Below are 21894 nucleotides of genomic sequence, written 5' to 3' on the forward strand. Positions count from 1 at the left end.
GTCCTCCGCTTCGCCCCGCCCCGGGGGCGTACCTCCAGCTATGCTGCCGCCGAGGGGAGGCGAGGGGAGGGCGCTGTGATGTTCGGTCCCGTAAGCATTCCCGGGAAGGAGCAATCAGTCTGTGGAGTTGATTAGATGCAGCGTAAAATGAAACCACGGAGCTTGACGTGACCATTCGTCCCTCTAACTGTCGCTCACAGGTCCCGAGGGTACCATCCAAACGCCCAGGCAGATGTAGAGACCTTACCATACCCATCTCCAGTGGCATGTGTTGTTGTTTTTCTGTTTGTTGGGGTTTTGTTGGTTTTTTTTTTAAACCCTTCCAAGTGGCGAGATCTTGGGATGGACTGGAAACCCGACCTTGAGCCTTTAGCCTTGCTTACAAAAATACATGTGGTGCACTTGTTTAGGTACTGGCAGATGTTGGTGTCTGCCTTCAGATCCTGGAAGAAGATTTCAAGTAGCATCTGACACCCTTTAGAGTTATGCAGTGAGATTTACTACAAACAATTATTCCTGATACAGGCCAGGATGCTGTTGGCCTTCTTGGCCGTCTGGGGATATTGTTGGCTGATGTTCAGCTGGTTGTCAATCAGCACCCCCAGGTCCTTTTCAGACCACCAGCCTTCAAAGCCACTCTCCCCAAGCCTGTGGTGTTGCATGGCGCTGTTATGATCCAAGTGCAGGTCTTGTTTAAACATCATACAACTGACCTCAGACTGTCCAGGTCCTGCTTTAGAAGGTTCCTGTCTTTGAAAAGACCAATACTCCCACCCAATGTAGTGTCATCTGCACACTTACTGAGAGTGCACTTAGTCTCCTCATACAGATCATCAATCACCACTTGTGACCAAACATCAACTGGATTTAACTCTATTCACCACACCCTTTGGGCTTGGCCATCCAGCCAGTTTTTCATCTGGAGAAGCACCCACCCATCCAAGCCATGTACAGCCAGTTTCTCCAGGGAGATGCTGTGACAGTGTCAAATCCTTCAAGAACATCCACAGCTTTCCCCTCATTCACTAAGTGGGTTACCTTGTTGTAGATCAGGTTTGCTGAGCTGTCACTACAGACCCCACAAAAAGACTGTCCCTATCCTTCTTGTAGGTCCCCTTTAACTACTGAAAAGCCGCAATAAGTTCTCCATGAAGCCTTCTCCTCTCCAGGCTGAACAACCCCAGCTTGATGAGCCTTCTTTTATAGGAAAGATATTCCAGGTCTTTTGTTATAATATAGATTATTTTTGTAGCCCTCTTCTGGACCTTCTCCATCAGGTCCACATCCTTCTTGTGTTGAGGGCACCAGAGCTGTACACAGCACTTAGGGTGAGATCTCACCAGAGCAAAGTGGCAGAATCACCTCACTCAATCTGCTGGCCACACATCTTTTGATGCAGTCCAGGGTGCAAATGTCAAATGTTGAGTGGCTAGATTGAGTATGCAACTTAGTTCATAAGGCAGTGACCTTGTGATTGGCTTTCTGGGATGTAAGTGAACATTTTTGGCTGATGTCCAGCTTCTCATCCACCAGAACTCCCAGGTCTTTTCCTGCAGGGCTGCTTTCTGTCACTTCATCTTCCAGCCTGTATTGATTCTGAGGCTTGCCCTAACACAGGTGAAGGATCTTGTACTTGGCCCTGTCAAACCTCATGAGATTGACAAGAGGCTGCATTTCAAGCTTGTCCATGTCCCTCTGGCATGTTAACTGTGCCACTCAGCATGTTGTAATCTGCAAACTTGCCAGGAGTGCACTTAATCCCACTGTCCATGCCATGGGTGAAGATATTCAACAGCCCTGGTCGCAGTACAGTCTTCCATAAGTACATGGAAGATCACAGAGACCAGCTTCTGAGATCAGCCTCCAGAGCTGAACTATCCCTGCAGCAGTTTGGCAGAGCAGCAGAGATTGGTTGATGGGGTCTTTTCTTTTCCCAAAACCAGGTTACACACAGGGAGCAGAGCAATCCCCATCACCAAGTTGGCTGATCTCAGGGAATGTGGGTGAGGTGTGGGTGAAGCTGAAGCTGCAGCAACCTATTTAAATGCCCCAGGAGCACAGGGATCTTTGATCCATGCGCACTGAGCAAGGTCGAGGTAAGAGGCATGGTGAGTCATCTAGGTATGCTGTGGCAGTTTGTGCAGGAGGTTGTACAGCCATGGTTGCTACCCAGATGAAAACTGTTATGAAAAGAAATGTGGCAATGCAGACAGAGGTTCCACATAAACAGGCCACTGCCCAGGTCACAGGCTGCAAGGAGTGCCAGAGCCCTGCACTGGCAAAAAGTGGCAATTATGAGAACTGCTGCATCCATTATGAAAAGGTGGTCAATTTGCTCAGCCTCATGGCAGAGCTGTGCAAGGAGGTTGAAAGGTTGAGGAGCATCAGGGAAGCCAAACAGGAGACAGACTGGTGAAGCCAAGCTCTGCCCTCCCTGAAACAGAAATCCAGGCACCCGTCTGGTAGTACTCAGGATCAGAGGGCCCCTGTATCTTGCCCCTGTCAAACCAGAGACAATAACCTGGATGAGGGGAAGGAATGGAGTCTAGTTCACAGTTGAGGCAGCAGACAACTTCACTACTTACCCATTTCACCCTCCCGGGTGCCACTAAAGACATGAGGCTCTGATTGGGAAAGACCAGCCAAATGAAGATGTGAATGATGGGCAACCTACACCAGAGGTGTGTGCACACCCAGAAAAGCCTACCACCCTTATCACAACATCATCCACAAGAAAAATAAAAATGTTATAGTCATAGGTGACTCCCTGCTGAGGGGATCAGACAGTCCAGTATGTTGAGCACACCCTTCTCACAGGGAGCTATGCTGTCTCCCTGGAGCCCAGATTAGGGATATCACTTGGAAACTTCCCAGCCTGGTGTGATCCTTGGACTATTACCCATTATGGAACTTCCATGTAGGTGGAGAGGAAGTAATAACTGTTAGTCCAAGAGCAATTAAAAGAGACTTTAGGGCTTGGAACAAGTGCTAAAAGATTCTGGGGCATGGGACATCTTCTGTTCTTCCAGTCACAGGCAGTGACATTGGAATGAACAATCAAATCCAATCCATTAATACTTGGCTCCGTGGCTTATGTCACTGCTATAAATTTGGGTTCTTTGACTGTGGCATGGCCTACACAGCCATCCTATTGACATCAAACAGGAGACACCTCTCTTGAAGGGGGAAAAGGGTCTTCACTCAGGAGATTGCAGGCCAGGGTATGGCTGAAGCTGAACTTGGCAAGGGATGCAAAGGATAACAGGAAGGTTTTCTACAGGTATATCAATGAAAAATGTTAAAGAAAACATACCCCCAGTGAAGAGCAAGAATGGTAAACAAGTAACAACAGATGAGAAGGCTAAGATTCTCAACAACAGTTTTTCCTCAGTCCTCACTGGCAACCTCTCTCCCAACACCTCCCAAGTTCAAAAAACTACAAGGTGGGGATAAGAGCCACAAAGTCCCTCCCACTGTGTGCAAAGATTAGGTCTGTGACCACCTGAGGAACCTGAATATACATAAGTCTATGGGACATGATAAGAGGCACTATGGGACATGACAAGAAGCATCCCAGACTCCTGAGAGAACTGGCTGATGTAGTTGCTAAGCCACTCTCCATAGTATTTAAAAGTCTTGCCAGTCTGGTGAAGTCCCTGGTGATTGGATGAAGGGACATATTACACCCACTTTAAAAAAGGGTAGAAAGGAGGACCCTGGGAACTACTGACCTGTCAGCCTCACTTTTGTGCCTGGGAAGATCATGGAGCAGATTCTCCTAGAAGCTCCAATGAGCCACATGGAGACCAGGGATATGATCATAGACAGCCAGAATGGCTTCACTAAGGGCAAATCCTGTCTGACAAAACTAGTGGCCTTCTATGATGGAGTGACTATATTGGTAGATAAGGGATGACAACGGATGCCATCTCTCTGGATTTCTGCAAGGTCTCCCACAACATCCTGTTTGCCAAGTTGGAGAGATATGGATGGGTAGACTGTTCAATTGATAAGGAATTGGCTGGATGGTCACATCCACAGGGTGGTGCTCAATGGCTGGAAGTCCAGATGGAGATTGGTGACAAGTGGTGCCTCTCAGGGGTCCACAATGGCAGTACTTTTAAATATTGTATCAATTATATAGTCAATGGGCTTGAGTGTAGCATCAGCCTGTTTGCAGATGACACCAAGCTGAGTGGTGCTGTTTGTATGCTAGAGGGAAGGGACGTCATTGAGAAAGACCTGGACAAGCTGGAGAGGTGGCTCCAGGTGAACTTCATGAGATTAAGCAAGACCAAGTGCAGGGTCCTGCACCTGGATGAGAGCAATGCTCATGATCGATACAGGCTGGAGAATGAAGTGATAGAAACCAGCCTCGTGGAAAAGGACATGGGAGTTTTGGTGGATAAGAAGCTGGACATGAGCCAAAAGCATGCACTTGCAGCCCAGAAGGCCAATCACATCCTGGGACTTCATTAAAACAACTGTGTCCAGGTGGTCAAGAGAGGCGATTCTGCCACTTTGCTCTGCTCTAGTGAGATCTTACCTGGGTACTGCATCCAGCTCTGGAGCTCTCAACACAGGAAGAACATGGACCTGATTGAGTGGGTCCAGAGGAGGGCCATGAAGATAACTGGGGAGCTGGACCACCTCTCCTATGAGGACAGACTGAGGGAGCTGGGGCTGTTCAGGAGGAGAGAAGGGAAGGCTCTGGGGAGACCTATTAGCAGGTTCCTAGGCAGCTGAAAGGGACTGTTTACAAAGGCCTGTAGTGATAGGGTGAACTGCAATGGTTTTAAATTAGAGAAGAGCAGGTTTAGACTGGATGTTAGGAACAAGGTCTTTACCACAGGAACACTAGAACAGGTTGCCCAGGGAGGTAGTTGAGGCCCCATCGCTGGAGATATTGAAGAGCTCGACAAGGCTCTCAGTAACCTGATCTAGGGGAAAACGTCCCTGCTCACTGCGGCGGGGGTTGGACTAGCTGACTTTTGGAGGTCACTACAGACCTAAACCATTCCATGATCCTCTACGATTTAAAACCAATCTCGGAGCACCAACATTTACAGTGTCAACCCGTCAGCATCGCTGCGGCTTGATACCGTCTCAGCACGATCTTTACGGCAGAATCACGGCTCCATTTCTGGAAGCCGAATTGCGGGCTGTGCTCGCGGCCGGGCGCGGGGCCGCTGCCAGACCCGGGCGGGAGCCGGGCGCGGGGCCGCTGCCAGACCCGGGCGGGAGCCGGGCGCGGGGCCGCTGCCAGACCCGGGCGGGAGCCGGGCGCGGGGCCGCTGCCAGACCCGGGCGGGAGCCGGGCGCGGGGCCGCTGCCAGACCCGGGCGGGAGCCGGGCGCGGGGCCGCTGCCAGACCCGGGCGGGAGCCGGGCGCGGGGCCGCTGCCAGACCCGGGCGGGAGCCGGGCGCGGGGCCGCTGCGGCCGTTACGGGCTCCACTCACAGTTAACCGATCCCAGCTGTCCAGCCCTCTCCGGTAACGGCTTCAGCCGTTAGGGGCTCCGATAACAGCTGTCTGTTATCTTGTTTTCCCCGCCGCGCTTTACAGCCCCAAGGCCGGCGAGAACACCCGACCGCGGGAGGGCAGGCACAGAGCAATCGCCCCGCGGGAGGCAGTGGAACCCCTTGCTCCTACTTTTGAGCGAACGGAGGGCGGCGGTTATGTTGCTGGGGCACTGCTCTTCTCTCTCCGCGCTGTGAGTCAGGTCTGTGAGCCTTATTGCCTGCATCTCTCTGTCAAAGCAAAAGTGCCGGTTAAGGCATATCAGCTTTTCAGAAGAGAGCCATAAGTCTATCCTCGTGCTTGAGAATCTTCCACTTTTCTTTGCTTCCCTCATACATCGTTTTCCTCTTACCTTCTAAGACTATTCTGCTGGAAACCACACTCACTTCTGTTGCATAAACAGGTCCTGTGGACAACGTTTAGGACACTTTGAAGGGGGTAAAAAGAAGCTTTAACATAAAAGCACATCTGCTGTAAGAAACTAGGATAGGGAGCCATCTGGACTTTGTGCTGTTTTTTGAAAGTGTGAAAATCTCAGCTGAGACACCAGGCATCTTTGTGTACAGGTGTTTGGAGAGTCAGGGAGGATGCCATTATACAATATAGTCTTTGTTTTAAAAGAAAACTGAAAATTTCACTTCTTATTGTGGGCTTTAGGAGAAGGCATTAACTACACTGTTCAACATCAAGAGAACCAGTCAAAAAGGCGAGGAAGTTAACATCTAATCTAATCCACTTTCTTGCTAAGGAGGAAAGCATCCCACTAGTCTTACAGATATCCAGCCTAGTATCCTGGTTTAGACCCAGCCGGCAGCATAGCATCTAGTCACTCATACACCATTCTGTGCTCACCTGACTCCCAAACTCCCATTGCAATGGAAAGGAAAATTGGGAGGAAAATGCAAAATCCCGTGAGTGGAGTTATGGAGAGTTTAACAATACAAAGAATGAGAAACACCAGGAAAACCAGCACTGCTAATTAAGTAATGTATAAAGCTGGGAATGCTTTATACAAGCTGGGAACATGATGCATTCAGGCAACACTCTTCCTCAACACCAGCACCAAAACTCACTGTGCCCACTTAGGCTAGCTTTCCCCTCGTATAGCTGTGGTCAGGATGGAATCACATACCCCACTGGCTGGTTCATCCTGCTATTCTGAGTGTGGCTTCTCCCAGCTTCTTGGGAGAAAACCAACCATATCCTAGCTGAATCCAGGGCACACAGTCAGTTAAAAGTGAAAGAAAATAAATAAATTAATTTTTCCTACTTTCCCAAATTGGTTTTTCTTAGTATTTTTAGTTTAAGAAAGAGATGAACATTTTCCACAGCAGGTGATTGCATGCCAAAGCCCATTGTTGCAGCAAGTGGTGCTTTTTAACCTCACTTGCAATTTTCTATTTTCTGAACCATCCAATGGTGTCTAAGAGGGCATATAACACAATTGTGATTGGCTGCATTAAAGTCTCAGAAGGACTACTAGTTAATTCCTGATTGTTTTGGGTTTGTTTGTTTGGTTTTATCCTTATTGTATCAGTACTCTGAGTGGAATAGCAATTTCCATGCTTGTTTTTTCACCTATTACTCTGATTATAACCTTAGTGGCATATTTTAACACTTGGTTTATAAAATATTTCTCCATTAAAACATCCCTGTGAAACTGGAAAATCTACTTATAGAGGAAAGATTAGATACAGGCTAAGGACTAGGTATAGCTCTATTGATGCTTACAGTGCCTTAGAGCCAGTTGGTCAATCCACACACAGATTTGAACACACTAAATAAAACATTTATTTGTCTGCAGATGTTTATGAGCATCAAGGTTTACTGAACAGGACTACAGCCAGCAAATGCAAGTGCCCCATAACAAGAAAACATGGAGAAAGAGGATTTAGATGCTTGTTTGGAGCCCTATACTATGGGTTTGGGATTCAGAAACCAAATATTTCCTAGGCTTATGTTCTAGGGAAAGAAAATGGAAGGAACCAACATTGCATAACAACCTATTGCTTAGCAGTCACTTTGGGGCCACTTTAGAAATCATCATCTAGCACAATTTATCTGCTAGTCCCTGGCCACCAGGACATGGAATGAGAAATTCCTTTATCCTATTGAAGAATGGCATCTGTTTCCTTTGAACTGCAGTGTTTCAGGGTTTAGGCACAGAATTAAAAAAACCTGACTGTTTCATTCATGCAGATGACACCAAGCTGGGGGCAGGTGTTGATCAGTTTGAGAGTAGGAGAGCTCTGCAGAGGAACCTTGACAGGCTAGACAGATGGGCAAAGTCCAAGGGCATGAGATTTAACACATCTAAGTGCCGGGTTCTACACATTGGCTACAACAACCCCATGCAGTGCTACAGGCTGGGGTCAGAGTGGCTGGAGAGTGGCCAGACAGAAAGGGAACTGGGGGTACTAGTTGATAGTAGGCTGAACATGAGCCTGCAGTGTGCCCAGGTGGACAAGAAGGCCAATGGCATGCTGGCCTGTATCAGGAACAGTGTAGCCAGCAGAAGCAGGGAGGTCATTCTGCCCCTGTACTCAGCACTGGTTACGCCACACCTTGAGTCCTGTGTCCACTTCTGGGCCCCTCAGTTTAGGAAAGATGTTGAGTTGCTGGAACGTGTCCAGAGAAGGGCAACAAAGCTGGGGAGGGGTTTGGAGCACAAGCCCTGTGAGGAGAGGCTGAGGGAGCTGGGGTTGCTTAGCCTGGAGAAGAGGAAGCTCAGGGGAGACCTTATTGCTGTCTACAGCTACCTGAAGGGAGGTTGTAGCCAGATGGGGGCTAGTCTCTTCTCCCAGGCAACCAGCACCAGAACAAGAGGATACAGTTTCAAGCTGCACCACGGGAGGTTTAGGCTGGATGCTAGGAAGAAGTTAAATTCTTCACAGAAAGAATGATTGGCCATTGGAATGTGCTGCCCAGGGAGGTGGTGGAGTCCCCATCACTGGAGGTGTTTAAGAAGAGACTGGATGGAGTGCTTGGTGCCATGGTTCAGTTGATTAGATAGTGTTGGATGATAGGCTGGACACGATGATCTCAAAGGTCTCTTCCCACCTATTCTTTCTATTCTAGTCTAGTCTAGTCTAGTCTGATGCTATTTTTTTTTTTTTTTCCCCACTGAAAAAAATGCTACCCAACACCCTACAACTTTCATTACTTCTGTAAACATATTCTAAGAATATTCTTCATGGTGAGGCATTTGTATAAAAGTCATGTGTAAGTGCTTATGTGAGCAACACCTTTAAGACCTAGTACGGAAGTTTATGCAAGTCTTTTTTGTAAGATTGGTTTCTGAACACATGTATATATTTTGCAAACTAATATTTTTCAAGTAATTTTTATTCTGAATAATTTGTTTTTCAGTAATTAGGTATTCAGTGAAAGCATTAATGTTTAAAAATTTGTTATTTGTTATATAAAAAGACATTCACAAAATAGAAATTTATGGTCAATTGTTTTTTAAAAGTCTGTAGTCATCTTAAGCTTGACATTTGTAATTTACCATGAAATGTATATAAATGCCTATTATCTATTTCAGAATGGAGGAGGTGAAAAAAAATGGTAAAGAAAGTTCAAGCACTGGAGAAGATGATGGGCCCAGTACTGCTGCCACTCATCGTGCTGGGTCTAATCTCATGGCAAAGAGTTCTGTACCTGCTCCTGTTATACCTGAAGTTGCTGCAGCCAGATCTGTTCACTATATCCCACAAATATCAAGCTATGCCTCTTCTCTAGAGACTCATTCTGTTACAAGCAGAAAGTCTAGGTTTTGGCGGAGTGCTAGTGGAGTTCTGTCTTTCCAGGAACTCTTAAAAGAAAAACAGGTTTAGTATTCAACCTTATATCTTTTAATATATGGTTCTTGTCTCACACAATTGAAATCAGTTTGTATTAATATTTTGTTTTGCTTTGTTTGTTTGGGTTTGTGTGAGTTTTTTTGTTATGCCTTTTATTTTCCTTCCCCACCCCTCCTCTTTCCTTTTTTGTTTATAATTGGTTCTTTTATTAAACTGTCCCTGCCAGGAAGTGAGTCTTTGAGATTGTTTGGGTTTTTTTTGTTGTTGTTGTTGGTTTTTTAAGTAACAGAGGAAGGAAGCAGGAGGTATTAAATTAATAATTTACACTGAAGTAAAGCTCTACCCAGCTTAGTTCCTGCAAATATTTACCCACTTTTACATACTTAAGTTTTAAGCTGATTAGGTCACTGTTCTGTATTAATGTAATAAATTGAGATATTGCTTGTGGAAAAATAAACCCAGTTAATATAGGACATAAATATCTTAGAATCTAGCTGCATGTAGTATATTAAGTGTTTGCTTTTCCTTGCTATATCCTCAGAGTTGAGCTTAGGTTTTAGAATAATTTTTAACAATTTGTTCTTCTGTTATATTTTGACAATTTAGATGTTTTTAAAGAGCAGGGAAGTTAGGTAGTCTTATAATATAGGACAGTATATTTAGGCATTAGTAGGTCATTGCTGCAATATCATTGTGTATTTTTAGTTTGAAATATGTCTTTAATGTTTTAGGCTCTATTCAAAGAAGAAAGAGAACGACGAAGGAAAAAAATCGATGCTTTGTATAAATACATATTTGAAATTCTCAGTGTCAGGCTAGGTTTAGACTTACCAACTGTGGAAGAAATGATTTTGGATGCCCCTTCTGTAAGTCTGTTCTGTATGTTTGTTAATTTCAATTATTAGTCAAAATATGTAGCAGACTGCCTCTTTGATATGAAGCGTTATCCATAGTTTGATTTCTGCCAGAAAATGGGATTAATAAAGCACACAAATAATCTAAAATGACACTTCAGTACATCATTCAGCTTAGTTTCCTAGCAGATTTGCAAGTATTTCTAGGGGTTTTGATTATGGCTTTTTCATCTATTTTACCTGAAGGAAAACATAATTACTGCTGTTGTTTTGACCTAAGGGATTCTTGCCACATCCACCAGTTCCAAGAAGTTTTACCCATCTCGGTCTGACATTATATTCTGAAGATGATAATTTTTCTTTGTTAAAAATTCTTACTGAAATGCCAAAGATTCTGAAAAAAAAGAATATATATCTTCATGGGAACATTTTGAAAATTGTTATTTAGTACTAAGGGAAGATGACTCCTGAACTGCTTAATTAGTTACATTTGGAAAGACCCACTAAATTGTGGGAAGAGGTTGTTTTCAGATAGCTTTGGAAGGTTATAGGGAAGATTTGCCTTTGCTCGAGTTAGAGAAAGCTATGTTTTGTCTTTGACTCTGAGGGGAACATAAACACCTTGTAACTGAAGGAGAGAAAGTAGGCAGAATTTGGTTGGATGTGTTAAAATACTGTTTTGTTATTTTAACCTATTGTATGCTTTAATTACATGTATGCCAGTAGAAAATGACCAATTAAGATGTGACACATGTGCCTTCTGATAGACTAGATAACTACTGTATAACGTAATAAAGGTCTTTGCCTGCTTACATCTGTTTCTGGAAGCTGTGCACGAGGCAAATATAACATCTATATAAAATCTATATTATTACACTAAATAACTTCCATTTTTGAATGTTTAAAAAATGGGATAAAACAGGTTTGTAGAGGGAGTAGATCCCAAACTTGTAGAAGATCTGAAAGCTCAGTCATTCTTTGTGTGTCTTTACTGTTGTGTCTAAGGCATTCAAAGTGATTGAACAATCAGGACCAAACAGATAAAAGGTTCTTTGTAGTAAAGTATCAAAACTCAGTATGCGTGTGTGAGAAGACACAATCCTTGCCTTCTCTGATTTCATGATGTTGGTTTTGTTTGTTACAAATATTTCACTTAGCATTCAAATTTCAGGCAGGTGTTGTCTCCTTTGATCAAATTCTTAGAGCTTCAATTTTCACTTACAAGCCAAGTTTAGTCCCAATCCAAATTTGTTGTTGATTTTTTTTGTTTAGTGATATTTGTATATCATAAGCAGCCCTAGTTTTTCTTACACTTTCACAGCATAGATGTGCTTTAAGCATTAACATTTCTTGTTTTCACAGTTGCAATCTGATATATAGTTTTAGATCATCCTGATTTTATGTAAAACTGCTGGTGTACATTAAATTTGATTAATTTAGACACTTGAGAACCTTTAGGTTCTTACCCTTTGGGTTCTTGTTTTTTTTATTTTGTGAGGATTTTTTTGTTTGGTTTGGGGGATATTTATTTTTTTGCTGTCACTAACACCATCTGAAAGCTTTTCCTGGTTGGAATTTTTCCAGTTTTAGTTATTTACAGACAGTTTAGGCTGCTGGGGCTATGTCAATGCTGTCCTTTGACAATTTGTCAGTTAATAAATTTCTATATGCATATCATGTCTTTGATATCCATGAGTTAAATTTTACCCTTTAGAGCATTATCCTGTATGTGTATTCACACTGTGAGCATTTAGACCAAGTGCACTTGAAACATTTTCTCTCACTATTTGGGGGATGACTTTTTCTGCATTTTTCTCAGGTTTAACCCTGTTATTCCCTAGTGTCCATTAACCAGAGTGAAAGCACAGCATGCATTTCTAGAGCTGTCTTGCTTTTAATTCTTTTGTTTTCACATAGTGTTTTCTTCTTAAAAGAACAAATTTAAATTCTCTCCACCTTTCTATCACTGTTCTGATTTAGATTTTCTAATTGATTCTTTTTTGGGGAAAAAAGCATGCTTGTAAGGACTAAAACATCTAGAGGTATGAGCTTTGTGTTTGAACAAGCGATGCTTCTTCATTCAGGAGTAGAGCAGCAATATCAGGATATGTCAAGACATGCATGTTTTCTGTATATGTTTCTTAGTCTCTTGTGACCAGGTACTTTATAGATTGTAGAATCACAGATTACGGTTTATACTTTGTGCAACTCTGTGAGTGACAGAACATCCTCTGGTGTCTCTGCTTTACTGGACAAGATCATAAATATTTCATATGCAGTTATTGGGAGCTATATGTATGTGTATGTAGGTTCAGTACTTCAAGGTAGTATTTGAAATAGCCGTTATGCTGGTTTTTAACTTCAACACTACATGCCACCAAAACTTTAAACAATGGCATGGCCAAATTGTTTTTGCACGTCTTAAAGGCACAAACAGAAGTTTTGAGTAAAATGTATTTTCCCTTTTGATTTAACAGTTTGAAGCTTTTGATTCTTTTTTTGCCAAGGGAGGAAGTAAAGCATTGAAAATTTTCTATCAAGAAGGAGATGCACCTGGAATAGGTAAATGTTTAGCCATAATAGTACAGGAAGATCCACTAGTGCCTTCTATTGTTAATTTTGTTTAATGTTTACCAGAATAAAATATGTTTCTAATTGTTCATAAGTTTGCAGACTTTTATTACAGGTACCATAAATTCATACTTTAAATGTTTGCTTCAAGTGAAATTATTTTACAATGGTCAGCCAATTTTAGTGGTTCTTGAAAGCTATTAAAAGGTAGTATCTGCAATTGTCTGCCACTTTTTCTTACAGGAGTTATGCTCCTGTTCATTTGAAAGCACTTACATAAAAACTGTATGAATTTACAGTTATTACAAATATTTGGAAATACTTACTTTTTGCATGCTCAGTAGAGAAATATATTTTAAAGTCTAAAAGCCATAATTATTCTTTAAGCACTGAATATGCTGTTTCCTTGCATATTTATGTGAAATTATAAAATTGCATAGGATTAGATCCGCAGAGGACCTGGGGGTATCTCTCATTCTCTGTTTTGTCATTTGGGCCTGATATCTTGTTTGATAGAGTGAATGTGAACAAGCAAGGAACCTCAGTCACCAGCAAATTAACCTAAAACGAAGAATCAAATTCCCTTTTCAGTGCAGCAAAATGTGCCATAATTGCTTCATTTTTTTGGTGTAAACGTGAAATTGTGTTGTTAATTACAGCCATGAATTCTGCTGGGTTTGATTCTCTTACAAAAGAAGAAGATAAAAGATTGCTATGTTGAATTTTATTTCACTATATTGCTTTCAAGCATTTGAAAATACCCTGGCTTATAAAAGTAGTGACAGCTATGAAAATGTTTTTCAGAATGCGGTCGGACAGTTGCAGGACTTGGAAAAGGAAATAAAATGATGCAATTTTATGTGGATGATACACCAGACACATTTGTAGGACTGTGCTTATTTTTTGTTCGCTGCAGAAACGACAGTCCAATAAACATGAAAACCATACATGAGGTATGAAAACCATACATGAGGTATTCTTTCATATACTTTAAAAACTGAAGACTTTTAAAGTAGCTATTTTTTTGTTTCATTATTTGTTTCACTGTTGTCACAGAAGTTAGTGGTAATTGCAATTCTTTTATGTTAAGCTGCATCTGGAGATGGGGAGATTCAGGTTGGATGTGAGGAGGAAGTTCTTCACCATGAGCGTGGTGAAGCCCTGGAATGGGTTGCCCAGGGAGGTGGTCGAGGCCCCATCCCTGGAGGTGTTTAAGCCCAGGCTGGATGAGGCTCTGGCCAGCCTGATCTAGTGTGGGGGTTGGCAGGGGGGTTGGAAGTAGATGATCCTTGTGGTCCCTTCCAACCCTGACTGATACTATGATACTATGATCTTCTGCTTTCCTTTCCTTTTTTGATTAGGCAATGAACAGCTGTATTACTTCAGCAAATACTCAGGATATCTTGTAAATTCACTTTCTTACAGGGCTCTTGCTAAAGATGCCAGAATTTAGATAAATTTCTCCTTCTCCTTGCTGTTTTTTGGAAAGGTTTTAGCCACCAAATAAATTTTTGGTGTATTCAAAATTTCTATACTAGAACAACTCACTGAAAAGACTTCATTGTAAATATTGCTACAGGCTTGGAGCAGTGTGACTGGAAAGCTGTCTGGCAGAAAGGGACCTGGGGGTTCTAATTGGCAAGCAGCTGAATACAAGCCAGCAGTGTGCCCAGGTGGTGAAGAAAGCCAATGGCATCCTGGCTTGAATCATATATGCTGTGTCCATCAGGAGTAGGAAGGTGATTGTCCCCTTGTACTCAGCTCTGGTGAAGCCACACCTCAAGTATTGTGTCCAGTTTTGGGCACTTCAATGTAAGAGAGATGTGGAGGTGCTAGCATGAGTGCAGAGGAGGACAACCAAGCTGAGAAGGGCCTGGAGAATAAATCTTATGAAGAGATACTGAAGAAGCTGGGGCTGTCCAGTTTGAAAAAGAGGAGGCTGAGGGGAGATCTCATTGCTCTTTACAACTACCTGAAAGGATGTTGTAGAGATGCTGGTGTTTTCTCACAGGTAATTAGTGATAGAGCAAGAGGGAATGACCTCAAGCTGCAACTGGGTAGGTTTAGACTGGACATTAGGAAAACTGTTTTCCTGTAAAGAGTGGTCAGGCATTGGAATGTGCTGCCCAGGGAGGTGGTTGAATCGCCAACCCTGGATGTGTTTAAGGGTTGTTTGTGTGTGGTCATTGTGGATATGGTTTAGGCGTGAACCTTCTAGAGTAGGGTTATTGGTTGGACTTGGCGATACTGAAGGTCTCTTCCAACCTGAATGTTTCTGTGATTCTGTGAAAGGGTTACTCATACCTTTCTCTCTTATGCATCCTTGAGTGTGTGAAATATGAGTGTGTAAATTATGTAGCGTGAGGGTTTCTTTTTGCTTTAAAGGACAACTTTTGAAGTAAGCATGGGCTTCATTCTTATGTATAGGTACACATTTTAATACTTGTGCAGTGCCCAGGGGACTGCAAATGAGTAAGAATCAGTCCTATATATGCACCTTCTAATTAATATTGTTTAAGATTCTTCAGCTGAACTCCATTATTTATACACTTTATATTATGTAGTAAAAATGTGTTATTCATTTTGAGACCTTGAGAACATGATTAGGGAAAAGCACTATTACAAGATACAAGATTTCTCTACCAAAAATATTGGTCATAAATACTTTTTTTTTTTATTTTATTTTTTTTAATATTCCATAGTTAAGTGATAAGAAATTCCTGTTATAGGAAGTTTGTTACACGAAGTATGTTAATATTTGCTCATTGAAAAGACATTTAAAATACTGGGAAATTATTTAAAATAGTTTTGGAGAGTATACAAAATTCCATCTGATCCTAAGTGCTATAAATTCAATCAAGTTTCTTCTAATATTGTTTCAGATATGGACATTCAGAGCATTTTTGCTACTTACATTTCATTACTTAGTATCTAATTGCAGATCAGGACATTTAGAATATTTTTAATTCTAAAATTACTAAAATATAAATAAATACAAAATAACTATTCAAATATTTTCAGTTTCTGTAGAATAGGGGAATAACTGAAATTACAAAAAAAAAAAATAAGCTGATATCATAGAATCACAGAATCAGTCAGGGTTGGAAGGGACCACAAGGATCATCTAGTTCCAACCCCCTGCCATGGGCAGGGACACCCCACACTAGATCAGCCTGGCCAGAGCCTCATCCAGCCTGGGCTTAAACACCTCCATGGATGGGTCCTCAACCACCTCCCTGGACAACCCATTCCAGGGCTTCACCACTCTCATGGTGAAGAACTTCCTCACATCCAGCCTGAATCTGCCCATCTCCAGCTTCGTTCCATTCCTCCTAGTCCTATCACTAGCTGATATCCTGAGAAGTCCCTCCCCAGCCTTCTTGTAGGCCCCTCTTTTAGGTCACCTCAGAGCCTTCTTTTCTCCAGACTGAACAGCCTCAACTCTTTCAGTCTGTCCTCACAGGAGAGGTGCTCCAGCCCTCTGATCATCCTCGTGGCCCTTCTCTGGACACCTTCCAACATGTCCATATCCCCATCCTTTTACAACTGTATTAAATAATTATTGACCTTTTTAAAATTGAAAGCAGTGTCTTATGTTCACACTGTGGATATCAATATTTTAAGAAGTTTATCTCCTTAATGTTTTCACAGGCAAACAGGACTGCTATATAAAATAAACAAAACCCCCGTGGGTTTCATAATGTTTCTCATCCAAGTTACTGTATTACTAACAATCATTCTTTTACAATGCAGGATATATTCTTTGGTGTCTTGGACGCTACTGAAGGACTCCTGTGTGGTGTTAAGAAAATGATAGGAAAGGTTTTTCTCCCTGCTATCCTTGCAACGAATAACTGGGGTACTTTAAATCAGGCCAAACAAGTTACAAAAGACAAACAGATTTTTGTGGAAAAAATTAACAAATACCTTTCCTTTTTAGAAGGTAAGAATTTCATTTAGGAAGCAATCAAACTAGAGGGCTTACACATGAGAATTTCCATTTTAAAGCAGTAGTGCATAGGTAAGGAACTCTTCATGATCTGCAAGGAAAAATAGAATGACAAATTACTTGTGTAAAAAAGGCATGCACAGATTTACTTCAGAAAATACTGTAGTGATATATTACTTTTAAGGAGGAATACTGAATTTAAAATAAGAATTTTCTGCCTTATGTGAGTGAAGTAAAATGGTTATTGTATTAAAACAACACTTACTGCAGATAAATATATTTCCAAATTTAAATTACTTACACCAGTAGAAATTAATTTTAGATTCTTAATTTGCTCTGTATTATAATTGCTTTTCTTTTCAGGGGCTATATTAAGCATTGAAGGAACTGTTGAGTTGAAAAAAGTAGATGACATAAATTTTTCCAAACTCCAATCCTTTGAGAGAATAACTGCAGCAGCTAATAATCCTGACATGGTTCACCAGCTAGAAGAAGTACTTATGATGTGGTATAAACAAATTGAACAGGTAAATTGTTATTTTAACACATCAATTCCTAATGAATATGTATAGATATTTGTAAATGATATATGAGACTTGCCTGAAATTTCCTGAAAAATTCATCCTCATCTCCAGCTAGGCAAGACAAATGCTTCACTTCTATGCCCAAGGGAATCTATATAGTTCTTATCCCTAGTAATTTACAATCTAGCAAGAAGAAGAATTTCTGAACATGTAATACACAAATATTAAGGAGATAACAGAAGGATGCAAGAGTAACAATACCAGTGAGGCCTATATATGTATACACACACACACACACACGTATACAGTTTGGTATACACTACAGATACCTGTTTAGTTTATGCTGCCAGTCGTAGTACAAGATACTACTCTTAGAAAGATCTTTGATAAAGACCAATAGGGCATTTTTAATCTTGTGTAAATCTTACATGGTAAGGTGTCAGTTATCCAAGAAATTATTATCTGAGATTTTTGTTACAAAGTACAGAACCCTTTGTCAAAAGACAGAATCTGCGCAGACTGGAATGTACACTACTTATAACGGCATTCTGTGTTTAGTGTGTTTACCTAAAGAGAATAAAAATGTAAAAGGCACCTAAAAAGACCTGGCTGCACATTTTTCAGTGTACAAATGAATATAGTTATAATGTTACATCTGATCTTTAATATTTTTTTATTAAAATAGTTCATGTGTTTTACAAGTTAAGCTACATTTGGTACATTTCAACCCATGGATTCTGATTAAATAAATATATGCATATATAGAATAGAATAGAATAGAATAGAATAGAATAGAATAGAATAGAATAGAATAGAATAGACCAGACCAGACCAGGTTGGAAGACACCTTCGAGATCATCATGTCCAACCTATCATCCAACACCATCTAATCAACTAAACCATGGCACAAAGCACCCCATCAAGTGTCCTTCTAAACACCACCAGTGATGGCAACTCCACCACCTCCCCAGGCAGCCCATTCCAACGGACAATCACTCTCTCTATGAAGAATTTCTTCCTAACATCCAGCCTAAACCTCCCCTGCCACAGCTTGAGACTGTGTCCTCTTGTTCTGGTACTGCTTGCCTGGGAGAAGCGACCAGCCCCTGCCTGTCCACAACCTCCCTTCATGTAGTTGTAGAGAGCAATATGGTCTCCCCTGAGCCTCCTCTTCTTCAGGCTAAAAGGTCCCAGTTGATTCACCCAGTTGATGACAACATTTGAACAAATTTGCTAGTTGTGTTAATTTCCATTTCACAATATAATTAAGTGCAACTGAGATTTAGGATGCTGTTGTGGTTTACATCTGGCCAGCAACTGCACACTACACAGCTGTTTGCTCACACCTCTCCCCTCCCACTGAAACAAGGAGGAGAATCTGAAAAAAGAAAAAACAAAAAAGTAAAGTTTATGGGTTGACATAATAACAGTTTAATATTGAATATCTCTTTGTCTAGTTTGAGTCAGCTGTCTGGCTATGCTTCCTCTCAGCTTCTTGTGCATCTGCTTCTTGGCAGAGCATGAGAAACTAATCCTTAATTTACGGTAAGTATTACTTAGCAACAGCTACACCATCAGTGTGTTATCAATGTTATTCTGACATGAAATCCAAAATACAATTAACTCTGTCACAATGGAAACTAGGACAGATGTTTTTTAAAATCCCAGCATTGAAATGTGTCAGTATTGCAAGCTGATTCACTTCAAGTTAGTATTCTCAGAGAGCTTCCTTTCTTCTTCTTTATAATGATTTGTCTATTCTGCTGGGTGGGGGTGTTTTGTTTTAAATTTTGGTTTTGCTTTAGAATCATAGAATCAGTAAGGTTGGAAGAGACCTCTAAGATCATCAAGTCCAACCTGTCATCCAAGACCTCATGACTACTAAACCATGGCACCAAGTGCCACGTCCAATCCCCTCTTGAACACCTCCAGGGACGGTGACTCCACCACTTCCCTGGGCAGCACACTCCAATGGCTAACATTTCTCTCTGTGAAGGAAATTTCTCCTCACCTTGGGTCTAAACTTCCCCTGGCGCAGCTTGAGACTGTGTCCCCTTGTTCTGGTGCTGGTTGCCTGGGAGAAGAGACCAACCCCCACCTGGCTACAACCTCCCTTCAGGTAGCTGTAGAGAGCAATAAGGTCTCCCTTAAGCCTCCTCTTCTTCAGGCTAAACAATCCCAGCTCCCTCAGCCTCTCCTCATGGGGCTTGTGCTCGAGGCCTCTCCCCAGCCTCGTTGCCCTTCTCTGGACACATTCAAGAATCTCAATGCCCTTCTTAAATTGAGGGGCCCAGAACTGGACACAGTACTCAAGGTGTGGCCTAACCAGTGCTTTTGTTTTGTTTTTTTCCCAAATTTGCAGGTTCTGATGGAGAATAAGCTAATGAGGGAGGAAGTTGATTCTGATCCACTGGCTGAACTAGAACACTGGAAATTTATGTCTGCTAAATATAATTTTATTATTGAACAGATCAACGGACCAAACTGCAAAGCTGTCATTAATGTTCTGAATGTTGGACATTCCAAGCTACTAAGGGTAATAATTTTTTTTTCTATAATAAATAAAGCTTGTGATATTTGTTTTCTTTCACTTCATTTAAGAGATGTTTCCTGAGGAGAATTAAGAGAGTAAAATTTACATGTAGTGTTAGAGTGCCCTAATAAGAGAAAGAAGATGAAATTTTTAGAGATACTGACAAAAATTATCATAAATGAAAATAACTGTTATTGCCTGCTTTGACAATGCCTTAAAAAAATTAATTCACCAGTATTTTTTTCTAGCAAGTCAGTTCAAGATAAAGAAAGCTCACAGCGTGTGAAGTTTTTACAGTACTGTTTTCTCTCTAGATGTGGCAAGACTTAGAAGCTAGAATTACGGATGCAGCAAATGAATCAAAAGATAATGTAAAATATTTACGCACACTTGAAAAAGTTTGTCAGCCACTTTACAGCTATGATGTTGTAAGTAAGCTTTTCATCATCCTTCAAACACAGTTTAGCTATTTACATGGAATGCCCAGGTCAAAAGCAGTCTTCTTTGTATTTGCTTTAAAATAATTTTAATTTCTTCTTCTGATTTTTTCACCCCTAAATGTCAAGATAAATGTTGACATTTATTCTGTAATACATAAGATATAGGATTAAAAAAATATGTATTTATCAATAAACATAAATACATATGGTTGCCTAGTAAGGTAGTCCTATTGCCAATGTTATTTTTAAACTGAGGTAATGCATATTTTCTAATACAAGGAACTCAAAATGCCTTTCATTGAAAATTCCATGTGTCAGTGAATAGTCACACAGCTGTAATGAAAATCCCAACATTTTGTATAGAAAATAATGAAACTTAATGAGGTCCTAAATGGGCAAAATTCTGATAGTGAAAAAAATTCTGATAGTAAAAAAAGTTGTGATACTGAAAGCAGTATTAGCTGCATCTATTTGCAGGAATACCAGCTGTCTAGAGCTTCAATAATTTGGTTGTCCATGTGGATTAGTCAGCCCTGGTTCAAGGTAACAGTTAGGAGGTTTAATATTATACCTGCTACAATAATTAATAATTATGTTTCTAATGATTGTTGCAGAATAGAGGGGAAGAAGAAGAAGGAAAGTCTTGGACAATTTGCTTGTTTCTGCTGTGGTTTTTAGTCCTACCTGCCTCCTGTCCTCTGTCATTTCTTTTTCGTTGTTGTCAGCTTAGGATCCCACTTCAAAGTTTTAACTGGGGGGAAGCAAAAAAACCTGTGATAATACGTCAGAACTAATACTGTATGGAGTGGTAAAAGAAAGGAGTAAGACAAATAATATCACTGATGCTGTTTATCTTCAGCTCTTCAGAGTATCACTAGAGGGTGCCAGGCACCAGACTATAACAACAGCTATGAAGAGCTTGTCATTAAGAAAAAATTATTTTAAACTTAAACAAGGACAGACATATGCAGGTGGAAACCCATTAAAGACTTCACCATTTGGCTAATACAGGCACCTACAGCCTTAAACTGCCACGTTAACTATTGTCCTTTAGAACAATTTGGATAAATCTGAATTTCTGTTTCAGTTCTTATAAGTGTTGCAGAGACCAGAATAATTTAGGTAGTGTTTTCTACAGTATTCCTCTTATGAATAATAACTTCCAAGATAAATATGTCCTGTTTTGAAAAGAACTACATTCTGACTTGAGTTGAATTTAGCATTTTGCATTGGAAACTATTTAAAATATGAGTGGGTTAGTAGCCTAGTACAAGCAGATACTATGTGATATTTAGTACATGCATTAAAAAAGAGCATTCAGTGTACGCATTGTAGTCAGAGTGGGTTACTATGTGCAAAGTTGGACTCAGCATTAAACTCAGAGCTTTGAATCAGAGAAATCTCTATACAGCTTAGCATTTTTCCATCAGGGATTAAAAAAGAATCCGGCTCAGACTTTCCTGTTGCCACCAGCAGGCAGAGTGTTCATGTAGAAATTGATAATAAATAATATATGGACATTAAGGGTGGTTTTCATACAATACACCCTTTATTTCAATCATCAAAACAAAATATTTATATATATTTTATACATACATATACACATATATTTTATATATAATTATATAAAATGCATTATATAATATATCATTATAGTATATAAAATAATATATAAATAATAATATAATAAAAATATACTT

General features: G+C 40.8%; 1 protein-coding gene across 1 annotated transcript in view; it reads left to right on the top strand.

The window, feature by feature from the left end:
* Positions 1 to 13578: 13578 nt before the first annotated feature.
* Positions 13579 to 21894, top strand: part of DNAH8 (dynein axonemal heavy chain 8) — a 153620-nt gene continuing 145304 nt past the window's right edge. Inside the window, exons 1-5 of the mRNA XM_068148416.1 lie at positions 13579 to 13701; positions 16502 to 16691; positions 17061 to 17224; positions 19584 to 19757; positions 20069 to 20182. Of these exons, the coding sequence (XP_068004517.1) occupies positions 13594 to 13701; positions 16502 to 16691; positions 17061 to 17224; positions 19584 to 19757; positions 20069 to 20182 (750 nt within the window). The 5' untranslated portion in view covers positions 13579 to 13593. The remainder of the gene's footprint in view (positions 13702 to 16501; positions 16692 to 17060; positions 17225 to 19583; positions 19758 to 20068; positions 20183 to 21894) is intronic.

This window comes from Melanerpes formicivorus, unplaced genomic scaffold, assembly GCF_026170545.1.
Source record: "Melanerpes formicivorus ecotype bairdi unplaced genomic scaffold, bMelFor1.0.p_v2 SCAF_2, whole genome shotgun sequence".
In the NCBI taxonomy this organism is placed as follows: Eukaryota; Metazoa; Chordata; class Aves; order Piciformes; family Picidae; genus Melanerpes; species Melanerpes formicivorus.